At 39.8% G+C, this 13580-nt stretch overlaps 1 protein-coding gene across 1 annotated transcript in view; it reads right to left on the bottom strand.

The window, feature by feature from the left end:
* Nucleotides 1-12890, bottom strand: part of cpt1a2b (carnitine palmitoyltransferase 1A2b) — a 43798-nt gene extending 30908 nt beyond the window's left edge. The window contains exons 1-4 of the mRNA XM_079876176.1: nucleotides 12745-12890; nucleotides 4319-4461; nucleotides 3533-3672; nucleotides 2705-2876 (exon numbers count right to left, since the gene is read on the bottom strand). Of these exons, the coding sequence (XP_079732302.1) occupies nucleotides 2705-2876; nucleotides 3533-3672; nucleotides 4319-4459 (453 nt within the window). The 5' untranslated portion in view covers nucleotides 4460-4461; nucleotides 12745-12890. The remainder of the gene's footprint in view (nucleotides 1-2704; nucleotides 2877-3532; nucleotides 3673-4318; nucleotides 4462-12744) is intronic.
* Between the last annotated feature and the right edge of the window lie 690 nt (nucleotides 12891-13580).

The following is a 13580-nucleotide window of genomic DNA, read 5'->3' as shown; positions in this document are numbered from 1 at the left end:
ATGCCCTGAAAAGGCATATGAGGAACACCGGGATCTCCCCGGAAAGCTGAGAGGAACAGGCCCTGCAGCGTGAGAAATGGCAGCGCAGATTGAAAACAGCAGTCGAGCTGTTGAGAAAAAGCGTCAGAAAGAATATGAGAAAGCCCATGAGAGGCGGCACTATTACACTGCAGCAAAAGACTTTGTCTGTAGCAAATGCCATCGCTGCTGTAGATCGAGAGCAGACCTTCTAGCCCACATGAGAGCCTGCCTACAATAGCCTCCAATCCAGACAATCATCGTCGATACACGACGGACTGTCGATGATGATGAAATATGCTGGATTTCAGGATTCTTTGATGAATAGAAAGTTTATGGAAGTTGTTTTTGAATCTTTTTGAAACAAAAAGCCTGTTGAATTGCACTACTTGAAAAAAAATAGGCATTGCATTAACCATGCTTGCATTTAATGCATTGTATTTTTAGGGCTTGCATTTTTATGGCCTGAAATTCAACATGTTTGAATATTTAAGCTGTGAATATTTCAAACACATTTTCATTATTAAAAATTCAAGAATCCATATTCACCTGTCATATTTCACTTCCAAAATATTCAAACTGTTTAAAAATACAACCTATAATATTCAACAGGCAATTTTCGGTCCATTTTATTTCGCTTTGCAAATTCGCTTCCACAAATTCAGTGGTTCAAATTCGACAGTAAATTCAAAGGAACTGCAGAAAAAGCAGTAGATTACCGTGATACTCTCCATCTGCTGTTAGTCAACCTCACCAGCAGGGGGTGCAAAAGCGCATGTTGTGACGAAGACCAGCAACAGTTAGAAAAAGTCATTCATTCATAAAATGAAAATGATTATCTGTGTCAGTATATATGCTGAAAAGATGATGTTTATGTTTCATTCAATAACTTCATTGTTACTTTCCCTGTGTAGACTACATGTCATCAGCTTTCTCTACCTACATGAACAGGATTATAATCGGTTTCCGTCAATACCTCATACTCAAGGATTCCCCTTCCATCGGGACAAAACGCTTAACGTAGCTTATGGACTAATACAGTGATATGAAAGACCAAACTCGCACCTTATTGGGGATGTAGGCTGTAGGCTACTATATAGGCTAGATGGACTAAGAATATGAACGTAACGCGCAAAGTTTCATGCAGAGCGTTTCGTGATATACTGGCATAAAATCAACACTTGATCAATACTAACACTTTCTCTTTTCTCTCTCTCTCTCTCTCTCTCTCTCTCTCTCTCTCTCTCTCTCTCTCTCTCTCTCTCTCTATATATATATATATATATATATACATACTAAAGTTTCTAACTTCAATAGCAAACTTTAATTTATTTGAATAAATATAAAAAATCCAAAGGGTGCGCATTATGCCTGACACTACATGGACACTTTACAGTTGGTTTTATGACTGTAAGTCGTTCTAGAAAATGCTATTGAAGTTAGAAACGTGTATACCAAAGTCGTATACACTTTAGAGACGGTCCCTAAATGTGCGAATGTCCAACGTCAAGCCAACTTTATGCCAATGTATCACTGGGAAACGCTCATCATTAAACTTTGCGCGTTATTCTGAGTCCATCTGCTTGCCTGCGAGTTTGGTCTTTTATATCACTGTAATTAGTCCATTAAGCTACGTTAAGCATTTTATATGTCCAGCAGGGGAATCCTGAAGTATTGAGGGAAACCCTAATAGCTTGCATGCAGCACATCGCCACAATATAAAGTTAAGGCCACTAAACAACCAAGAGAAATATATGTCAACCTCAAAAATTTAACATTGGATCTGTATATCCGCATCGGGGAATAACATTATATTCTTGTTCACGGTAGAGAAAGATGCTTGTAGGCTACACAGGGAAAGTAACCGTGAAGACACTGAATTTAACATAAAACCGCCTTCATAATAATCACAAATACACTTACATTGCTGTAAATGAGTTTTATGAATGAATGACTTGTTCTAACTGTTGCTGGTCTTCGTCACAACACGCGCTTTTGCACCCCCTGCTGGTGAGGTTGACTAACAGCAGATGGAGAGTATCTCGGTAATCTACTGCTTTTCCTGCAGTTCCGTTGAATTTACTGTCGAATTTGAACCACTGAATTTGTGGAAGCGAATTTGCAAAGCGAAATAAAATGGACAGAAAATTGCCTGTTGAATATTATAGGTTGTATTTTTAAACAGTTTGAATATTTTGGAAGTGAAATATGAAAGGTGAATATGGATTATTGAATTTTTAATAATGAAAATGTGTTTGAAATGTTTTTAATTGAAATATTCACAGCTTAAATATTCAACCATGTTGAATTTCAGGCCATAAAAATGCAAGCCCTAAAAATACAATGCATTAAATATGCAAGCATGGTTAATGCAATGCCTATTTTTTTTTTCAAGTAGTGCAATTCAACAGGCTTTTTGTTTCAAAAACATTTGACATTATTTTACTTCCATAAAAGTTAAAAAAAGGAAATAGAAATCTTTTGAAACTATTTCTTTACAGTCACTTTTAATCAATTTAATACATCCTGTATTAATTTAAAAAATATTAAAACTTATTGACCCCAAATATATATGTAACCGAAATAACTATTTTATAGCTTGTGGAGAGACAAGTGAAAAAGTTGTCGGGGAAAGAAAAACAACACTTTTTTTTCAATGCTAGGCTAAATGTAATGAAACACTAACCGCCCAGACTTTGGTCTTGGTAGAAATGCATCCATGTTGCTCGAACATCCATCGGTGGTACGACAGGAGAAGCTTCAGGCAGAACCTCAGAGCCAGAATGAGAGACAACCACAGAAGAGTACTGAACAGCAGCGCCGACAGCATCGTCTGACCTTGAGTGCTCAATGACAGACTGACAGAGAGAAACACAGTGGAGCAAATCAGCATTCTCTCTTCCAGGTTAATATTAGATATATGCTAATGTAAATAAAAAATGTGCTCAAATGTTCTCATTTCACATAGGCTTCAAAGATAATACAAGCTTGCATCATGTCAATTGTTGATGGATATATGAAACATTGACTAGAACAACAAAAGACTCTTGAAGACTTTTGCATCTTCTGGAGTTTCAGAAAAGATAACAAAAGTGTTAAACTGTGCACCGATTTGCCAAGATGCCAAACTATCATAACAAATAAGAGATTTCAATATTAACTCATTTTTCACAACTCACAAATTTCTCAATAAATTCTCTAGCAACCAAATTTCCCAAAATGAAATTCAAATTTCACAGCTCTATACTCTTGCTGTATGTTAACAGCTCTCTTATTTGTGTACTTTCAAAAAATAAAACATAAAAATAGTAGACACATCTGAAACAGTTCATAATTACTGAAAAAAGAACTCCCATAAATAGGAATAAATCCCAATAAAAAGATTCTGTGAGAGAATTGGACATTTGAATCTTTAATTAAGAACAGTAATCACTGTTTACATAACTGTTTTGAGAGGATAAAAAAAAAGCCAGAGTGAAAATACTAAAAGGTAAAGGGTAAAAGGAAGTGTTACCTGAGGGGTAGGTGCTCCCGAATCTTAGCAATGAGGCCCATAGATGGATCGGACTGCATGTACATAGTGGCCAAGATTGCTACGGCAACAAAAAGCCAAGAGGAGGGGCTCGCTGGGTACACGCCTTTAATGATTCTGTTCTGTCCATGAAAAAGTCAAAAGTTCATAAGTATTAATGCACCCTGTGTATGAACACATACATTGCACATTTGGGCTAGACACATGTGGCAAGCATGGAGGGGCCAAGAGCCTTGAGAATAGAGTGAGGCCAGTGGTGCGATGGCTAATGCCTCACCTGCGCGTCGCACCAGCCTCATGTATCACAGACTAGCTCCGGGAGGATAAAAGGATTAGAGACGACAGTGAAGGACGAGGCCTGAGACGATATTAAAAATGTTGTGTTATTTCGATATTAAAGTTATGTTAAACGTTCGCCGGTTCCCGGCTCCTTCTTCCCTGAATTTTAACTGAAAGATAATGCTAACCCTGCAGTTAATGAAGTAACAATGAAATCATTTTTTTTTTATGAAATATAGCAGTATTTATTATAAATTATCATTTATGATAAATACAGCAATAATTCATTAAAAAACAAGAATTGTGCATTTTGATTTCATGGTGACTTAACCGAGCTTGATTTCTTGGCAGAACAAATGTCCTGTATTTAATTTTCATATAGTGTTTTCATACATACTCCTAGCATTCCAATGAGATTTTTACCTATTTATAGTAAAAAAAAAAGTTCAAAATGTCTGCAATTTTTTCATGCTCATTCGAGTCACTGACCTTAATCCTGCTGATGCGTTTCTTCCAGGACCGCAGTCCGGAGAGGTAGATTTGATTGAGGGCTTGGTAGGACAGATGCAAGTTGATCCCCTCAGGAGAGATGGTGAACTGAAACGCCACTGCTTGGTGAGCCTCTGCCATGACTATAGACAAAAACAACACAGTCTCAGCAGTAAAAAACAAACAAACAAACAAAAAAAAACCTAAACTGGATCATTGAAATACATAAAGCAGTGTACTTTATATCATTCATTCATGGTTTCTGCTTTCGTCATGGTACCAAATTTTGTTCTATTTTATTGTAACAGGTTTCATACTTTATTAAAGCTAAAGTTGCAAACCCATGAGTGACTGAATGAAAAAGCTGGACAATATCTTCAGAAAGGTCACATAGTTTTCGAAATAAGTAAGTAAGTAAGTTTTATTTATATAGCACCTTTCACAGGTATAAGGCCACAAAGTGCTTCACAACAAAAACATTTATATCATAAAATACACACAATAAAAGCATAAACAGAACATGATCATATCAACCCACAAGCAGCTAATTAAAAGCCTGAACAAATAGATGAGTCTTTAGTCTGCATTTGAAGGCATCAACAGAGTCAATAGAGCGCATAGAAGGTGGGAGGTCATTCCACAACCTAGAAGCAACAGCCTGAAAAGATTGGTCACCTCTAGTACGATAGCGAGTGCGCGGAACCGTCAGCAGATTCTGATCCACAGACCTCAGAGCACGCACAGGGGTGTAGCGCTGAATCAGGTCACTAATATAAGAGGGTGCCTGACCATGCAAAGCTCTGAAAACTAAAACCAAAATTTTAAAATTTATCCTATAAGACACTGGTTGCCAATGAAGTTCTTTTAGGATAGGGGATATATGAGACCTCCTGTTAGTACGTGTCAGAATTCTAGCTGCAGAGTTTTGTACTAATTGCAGTCGAGAGAGCTCCTTCTGGTTTAGGCATGAAAATAAACTATTACAATAGTCTAAACGCGAAGACACAAAGGCATGAATGATAAGCTCCAAATCATTTCGTGAAACCATATTTCTAAGTTTTGAGATTTTCCTTAATTGAAAGAAGCAGTTTAAAATATATATATTTTAAAATAAAATAAAATATATTTTACACCAAATTTTCTTCTGTTTTAGTGTAACAGGTTCCATCCTTATCTTCAGAAAGGTCACTAAAGGAAACTGCTGTAAATATACCAGTCACATCTAGTAAGCAAATTTAAAAAAGGTATTTGTGCAATACAAGGCCAAATTTCATGAACTAAGGCTACAACCAAGACATCAATGACCCCTAGTGGTGTATTTAGCCTATATAAAATTAAATTTTTTGTGCAGGTATTCACAGAATAAACATTTTCCTGAAAGTATTTTGGTCATGTGTGTGTCCATGTATATAAATCTGAGAAATTATGGCACAATATTAAAGGAAATGAAAGAGAATCTGGTGCACTTGAGTAACAGGACCGAGTTAAACATGCAACTCAGTTTAACATGAAAATGATGTGGGCAAGCACAGTTGGTGTGAACAAGGTTATGCAAAGCTAGCAGGAATGGTGTGAGAATAAAAGCTTGCTGCGTTCTCATCTGCCACTCATTATTTTCAATTGCCACAATAGGCTTTGCTTTGAATTAACAAATGCAGTGAATAAAAGAGGTAAAAAAAACAACCTCTTCATTCAAAAGGGAGCATTTTTCAGTTTCCAATGAGGTGTTTATTAAGAATCCGTCTTATAATATAAGCATTTACTCTATTATTTAATGATAACAAAAGAGAAAACGTCTCGGTTACATATGGTAACCCTCGTTCCCCGAGGAGGGAACGGAGACTTATGTCAGAAGTGATTCTGACAAATGGGGATCTCGCTCAAGAGCCCATCTACTTCGAGTGTATCTAAACGAGCCAATGCGTATTGGCATGCGATAATTGCATCAGCTGCTGTGCATCGCGGCGCGAGCATATTATGAGCGGCAGGTGCATCGCATCCTTGTTTTTCCGCTGAGGACCCGGACTTGTGACTCAGCTGTACAGCGGAAGCTCAGCAACTGTGGCAAGGGGACAGACGTCTCCATTCCCTCCTCGGGGAACGAGGGTTACCAAACGTAACTGAGACGTTCCCCTTCGTCAGCTCACTATGACGTACGTCAGAAGTGATTCTGACGAATGGGGATATCTACAAAAATGCCACTGCTGCTGGCCCTTCCGGTGCTTGAGCCTCCTGGCCTGACCGTAGTGTTGGGCAGAAAGTAGGAGCTCTAAGCAGAGAAGGTCAGTCACTGCTGTTAGACAAGACCCACTCAGTGTGACTTATTGGATAAAGCTGGGAAAGTGTGCCTTTGGGGAAGGGAACGCTGCGGAAGTCACATCCTACCCCGGAGGGAGGCACTATGATGGTTACACATATGTGACCATGGATCACAAAACCAGTCACAAGTAGCACGGGTATATTTGTGGCAATAGCCAAAAATACATTGTATGGGGCAAAATTATCGATTTTTCTTTTATGCCAAAAATCATTAGGATATTAAGTAAAGATCATGTTCCATGAAGATATTTAGTAAATTTCTTACCGTAAATATATAAAACATTTATTTTTTGTGAGTGAATGCAGCACAATTGCGAACATAAATGGACAACTTTAAAGGCGATTTTCACAATGTTTTAATTTTTTTGCACCCTCAGATTGCAGATTGTCAAATAGCTGTATCTCGACCAAACATTGTCCTATCATAGCAAACCATACACCAATGGAAAGCTTATTTATCAGCTTTCAGATGATGTATACATCTCAATTTAAAAAAAAAAAGGCCTATGTGATAGGTTTTGTGGTTCAGGGTCACATATGGACTAGCCAAGCAGGGTAGTACAACATATGGTAGTCTCTGGGGTGGTTCCAGCCTAGTTATAGGGGGGAAAGAACACAGCAGAGACGACAGAGCGGGCTCTGTTGAGGGAAAGACACGGGCTCGTCCGCAGAGGAGCTGATCGTGGAGGAATACACATATGGGGTCGTTGCAGGGATCGCTACATATGGACACCCAGCCTAACACAGGTTCCACAATGCATACGAGTAGGGCTGGGCGATATGGCCAAAAAAAATGTATCACGATAATTGTTTTACAACATCAGTTGATGTCGATAATTATCACGATAAATGTCAAATCTTTATTTCTTTCAAGTTTAAAGGCAGATTTTTGCTCTTAAGTGAAAGTTGTAGAAACCAGAGCGTTAATTGTGGTTTTAAACTACTCTTTATTGTCAGAACATATCATGACAAACACTTGCCAAACAGGTGAACATTTCACAAATCTGAGGTAGAACATTCAAACATTTATCATTTTTCCTTAACAAAATAAATATCTTTATTGGAAAATTAATTTCTTAGTTTCTGCATGTCCTAATGGGGGATATTGTGTCAAGTCTTTAAATAGGTTTGTGTTGCCTGACTTTGATGGCACGTATCTTCAGCACAGTTTGCAGTGCAGGCTGCAATATTAATATTACATGTTTTGTCACAAAACGCATATTTGACAGTAGTATTAGCTTGAGTTAGGATGCAGATTTACTATGTTAAATTTATGTTCATTAACAAAAACAGTAACATCTGTTAAAAAAAAATTTTTACAACCTAATTTTTATTTGGTAAAATGTAATATTCTGACTTATTAAAAATAACCATTGGTCAGTGTCATGCATTTAGATCATGATAACCACAGATAAAACCAGGCATAGCCTATAGCACCTCACTATCATAGAAAAATTTAACTTTATTGTTTCTATGGTATTTGTATGAAAAACAGTAGCCTAAATACATTATTAAATACTGTAATTATATTACATTAGTCCTTTAATACATTGTCTACATTAATAATATAATACAATTCAATTCAATTCAATTCAATTCAATATGTATATATCCCACATTTCATGGTGCAGTTAATATTACTAGGCTAACGTTACGGATAAAGCCGAGCGGATAAATGGTCCGTGTGGCACACGGTTCAAATGAGTTTCGTTCCGCTTTTGGCGCATAAACATTATCGAACATTTATCGAACTCTTGATATCGTTTTGTCGAGAAAAAATTATATCGCGATAATTGTCGTTTCGTTTTATTTAGACGCTCCGCAACGTCTGACTGCCACAGGGCTGACGGAGGAACTCAACAGGGTTAGCCATTTCTGGGGAACACTACTGGAGCAAATAGACAAACGTATCCGGCCCAGCGGGGCGGGAGTGGCGTTGCAAACTGGCACTAAGAACGGGTCCTTCGCGCTACTGGCCACTGGGGGCGAGTATACAGGAAAATCTAGCAAACGTGTTAGGTGTCGCCCAGCCCGCAGCTCTTCAAATATTTTTTATCAGAGAGGCGCCTTGAGCCAGCGCCCAGGAGGAAGCTACACTTCTAGTTATGTGCTCGCAACCCGAACGGGCATCCACTATCCAGTGGGCCATCCTCTGCTTGGAGACAGCCTTTCCCTTCTGCTGGCCTCTGTAACAGACGAAGAGCTGATCTGAGGTCCTGAAGTTTTGCCACGTATAACCCACAAGGAGCGGACGGGACAGAGAAAAGCCATGGCTGGGTCTGCATCCTCCAAAGGCAGCGCTTGCAGGTTCACTATCTGGTCCCTGAAGGGAGTAATAGGAACATTGGGCACGTCTCCAAGCCGGGGTCTCAGGACAACGTGAGAGTTGGCCGGCCCGAATTCTGGGCACGTTTCGTTGACCGAAAATGCTTGCAGGTCCCCTACCCTCTTGATGGAAGCCAGAGCACTGTTTTTAGTGACAGGATCTTTAACTCAGCTGACTGCAGTGGTTCAAAAGGAGGTCTCTGCAGTGCGCTGAACACCAGAGACAGGTTCCAAGAGGATATAGAGGGGGGCGGGGCGGATTCAGTCTCCTCGCTCCCCTCAGGAACCTGACGATCAGGTCTCAGGTCATGCTTTCCCAATGACTTACCTTCAACTGCATCGTGATGTGCGGCGATAGCGGAAACATACTCTTTGAGGGTGGAGGGAGACAGCCTTCGCTCCAACCCATCTTGCAGGAAAGAAAGCACGACTCTGATCGGGGGGTTTCCCGGTAGGAAGGACACCATTTAACGAACAGGTTTCACTTCAGTGCATAGAGGCGTCTCATTAAGGGGGCTCTAGCTAAAGTGATGGTGTCTACCACTGCCTGGGGTAGGTCACCTAGAACCTCCGCGTCCCGTCCATGGACCAGACATGGAGTTTCCAGAGGTCTGGACACGGGTGCCATAGAGTGCCCTGTCTCTGAGAAAGCAGGTCCTTCCTCAGAGGAATGGGCCAAGGAGGGGCTGTTGCGAGGAGCATAAGTTCTGGGAACCAGGTCCGGTTTGGCCAATATGGCGCAACTAACTCGTCCTCCCTGACTTTGCACAGTGTCTGTGCGAGAAGGCTCACTGGGGGAAACGCATACTTGCGTAGGCCCGGGGCCAGCTGTTCGCCAGTGGATACGTGCCGAGGATCCCCTCGGTCAGGGAATAAAACAACTGGCAATGGGTCGAGTCCAGAGATGCAAACAGATCTATCTGAGCGGCTCCGAAGAAGTCCCATATCAGCTGGACCACCTGGGGATGGAGATGCCACTCTCCCAGAAGCGTAGGCTGTTGTGAGATCTCGTTGGCTGCACGATTGAGCACGCCAGGGATATAAATGGCACGAAGCAACCTCAGATGCTTCTGACTCCATAGGAGGAGATGGCGGGCGAGTTGCGACATGCGGTGGGAGCGTAGACCACCTTGACGGTTGATATACGCAATGGTCGCAGTGCTGTCTGTTTGGACCAGTACGTACTTGCCATGTAGTGGCCCCTTGAGGCGTCCCCTCGGGTAACTCTCACTGTAATCCTCAGATCACCAATGCCATCCAAAAGGGCCAAAGTAGCCCTTTTCTGGTGGCCACCAGAAGAGGATCTAGATCGGGGAATAAGCAAGAGGACTCCACCTTGTTTGAGGCACTTGAGTCTCGACCACGCATCTAGAGCGACGAACAACGGCACACGGCACGCTGAGCGGCTCAAGCCTTTACGAGAAAGGGGAAACGAACAACGTGCCGACGTGGTCATGCTCTCATGAGAGAACATGAACCACCCACGAACGCAGTCTCAACACGCCTAGGCTAAGCCCAGGCATGTGAAAAAGTGATTGTGGCGGTCATATGTGGATAGGAAACAACTGCATCCAGAAACACAGGGTTTGAATGACGTCTTGAAAAAGACGCCGTGTTAAACTGTGTATGCTCTTTCAGGAAACTGCTCTCTCTGGTGCTGAGAAGCACCCAGGGATGACCACAGCTACACAAACAGGACGATAGTGCAAGCCTGATGTGAGCACTCACATTCTCATTGAAGGCGCAACATTCTGAGCTGTGAAAACAACTGTTTTGCTCTCTGTGAGACTGCGGCCAGTGCTGTCTGCGCTGTAACACCAACACCAGCTTGAAGAGGCGTGGAGAGCAGAACAGGAACAGCACATCAATCTTCCCCCACCCAGCGAGTGCATGAAGTGCTTCAGAAACAGAGCATGTGCGATCAGTTGTTGGTAATTTGTTGTGTAGCGTCGCCCCTCGCCGCATCCAATGTAGACAGCATTGCTTTTGTTTGAGGGCGCTTAACACACTCAGGCTCCCATGTAGAAACAGGCCTGGCAGCTCGCGCCAGGTCTATACATAGTGAAAGTTACCTGATTGTGACGGATGGCCGAATTTACATGACACATTATAAATTAGCAATAGAAACAGTGCCAAAAGGAAGAGAAGTGGATAAAAGGGGATAAAGACAGAGGGAAAGTGATGTAATGAATGAACAGTTTATCTAATTGCATAGTAGTAAGACACTATAATTTAATGGCAGTTATTTTTATCTTAAACTTAATGCTAGCAGTTGTTCTGAATCCTCCAGAGGCCCCAGACAGTGTGATTTTGTAACAATCATGTCAGTTTTTAGACGCATTTTTTATCACTTTTTTATTTATTAATGTTTTACTCTACAGTTGTGCAGTTTTTGGGGGGGATATATGGCATATATCTTTAAAATTTATATATTTTAAAATGTATTTGCCAAAATTAGTAATGATATTTATATACAGGTTTATTAAAAATAGCAAAGTTTTATGTAAAATTCACATTAAATCTGTATTGTAAAAAGCGCTATAAAGATAATGGGGACTTGACTTGAATGCTAGATGTAATGCTCTTGCTATTTGTGTTTAGGCTGTAATGTGTATGTGTGTGTGTGTGTGTGTGTGTGTGTGTGTGTGTGTGTGTGTGTATCGGGGTGAAATAGGCTGTGATGCATGGGGCACCAGGTAAAATCTTGCCTAGGGCAGCAAATAGGTCAGGGCCGGCCCTGACTGTGTGCATTTAAATGCTAGCTGTGAAACAAGTTAGTCTTAGTAAAAAGTATGCAAGAAAGTCTGGGTTTTTCCCCCAGAAAATGTTCTATTTCTGAAAACAATTCAAAACAATAGCCTATGAAAGAAAAATGAGAGGTATCCTTCAGATACATTTATCCATTATTACTGAGAAGATAAAGATGTTATCTAAGATAAAGGTGTTTTGTAATCGGTAAACGTGGATTTCATAGGAAATATGGCAAAAGATTAGGCTGAAGGTTTGAATGTTGTTAAACTGGTAAAACATGGTAGTAACGAAACTCGCGAGAAACTACCAGCGCGAGAAATTATTTACTGGAGGTTTATTTCAGTTACTGAGGAAATGCAAACAAACAAGAACACAAATAAAATAAAGAAAATAAAACATAGCTGCTATACAGATTTTTGTGTCAACATCGTCCTTCAAAATGCCAGTAGCCAGTTATTTAATATTAATTCAGAAAAGTAAAAACAGCATGCATATTATATGCATTCACTGTTTGATCAAATAGATTTTAAGTTTAGAGTAGGCTACAACAAAACAAGAGCTGAATATATTTACTGGAGCTCTTGAAAATACTCGGGGATTCCGTGACGTGGATTTTGGGTGTGGCGTCATTTTTAACCTTGGCTTTATTGTACTTGTCGATAAGTTTCAAATCGTTTTGCATATAGAGTAGCACAAGAAAAGAAAAAGTTTCCCAGTTTGTGCTAATTTAGGCTATTATACGAACATAATTAAGTGGGTGCGCGATATATTATCAAAAAAGTGGCTCCGGTTTAAATTTCTGTGGGGAAACTTGTATCATTGATTAAGCAAACAAAACTCAGCAAAGTTTCTCTTCATTACATCTTTCCACACCCCTGGATAATCGAGAATATTCCTGAACGCTGTAGTCATGGCACGACAAACAACACGCTGCAAATAATTAAGTTACCGGAGCTATTCAAACCAAAAACAAATCTGTATTTTCGTTTTCATATAAAAAACAGACATATGACATGTCTGAAAAATCATACCTGTAAGTTTGAATGTGAGTTCGGGAACAGTTTTCTGACACAGATGTAAACTTTACGTTCTCCACCCTTTCACTTCCAGAAAGCGGCAACACATACCTGAGGAACACACACACACACACACACACATTTACATACGCGATGACATCACGCGGCACAGAGGTAAAGACGTACGTAGTCGCATAATGGCAGTATACTTGAGCATGAAGAATTTATGACTTTGTATGATTTTCCTCTGCCAGCAAGGACTTTTAACTCTGTCATCCTCTGAGCCAAGTTATGTGCACTTATTTAAAGCACTTTGATTTAATGATAAAATAATGCCAAAAATGTTTGCCTTCTTGATAATTTTTTTATATAATAAACATGCGTAACATAGCATAATAGTTAGCCTACATTATATAATTCACACATTCCCTAGATGTAAATTTTACTACAACAGTTTTTTTTAAACAAGCATGGTTAAAATACTGCATTTCGAACACAATATCTATATATAAATCTTCAGATACTGCATGATAATAGCTATCCATTTTGCTCCCAAAATAGCCCACTACATTAGCAATTTCCAACTTCTGTAAACCTGTGGTAGAATCTTTGTTTCATTTATTTTATCAATACAATTAGATGCATTCTCTTTGGGATAATTTTTCGTATCTCTTTTTATAAAATGTGATATGAACTTTTTGCAAATTGTTGCTTATTGCTGTTTTGCATTGCACATTTTTATTCACAAGAACATATCTTAACACTTTGCGTAGATTAGCCTGTACAGTAAAATCTCTTAAACTCATAATAGATTTCTTGAGGACTATGATAGTCATTCGTTTAGTTGTTTG

Source organism: Squalius cephalus, assembly GCF_949319135.1.
Source record: "Squalius cephalus genome assembly, chromosome: 1".
NCBI lineage: Eukaryota > Metazoa > Chordata > Actinopteri > Cypriniformes > Leuciscidae > Squalius > Squalius cephalus.
The sequence above is the reverse complement of the archived record's forward strand: the minus strand, read 5'-3'. Positions and strand labels throughout refer to the sequence as shown.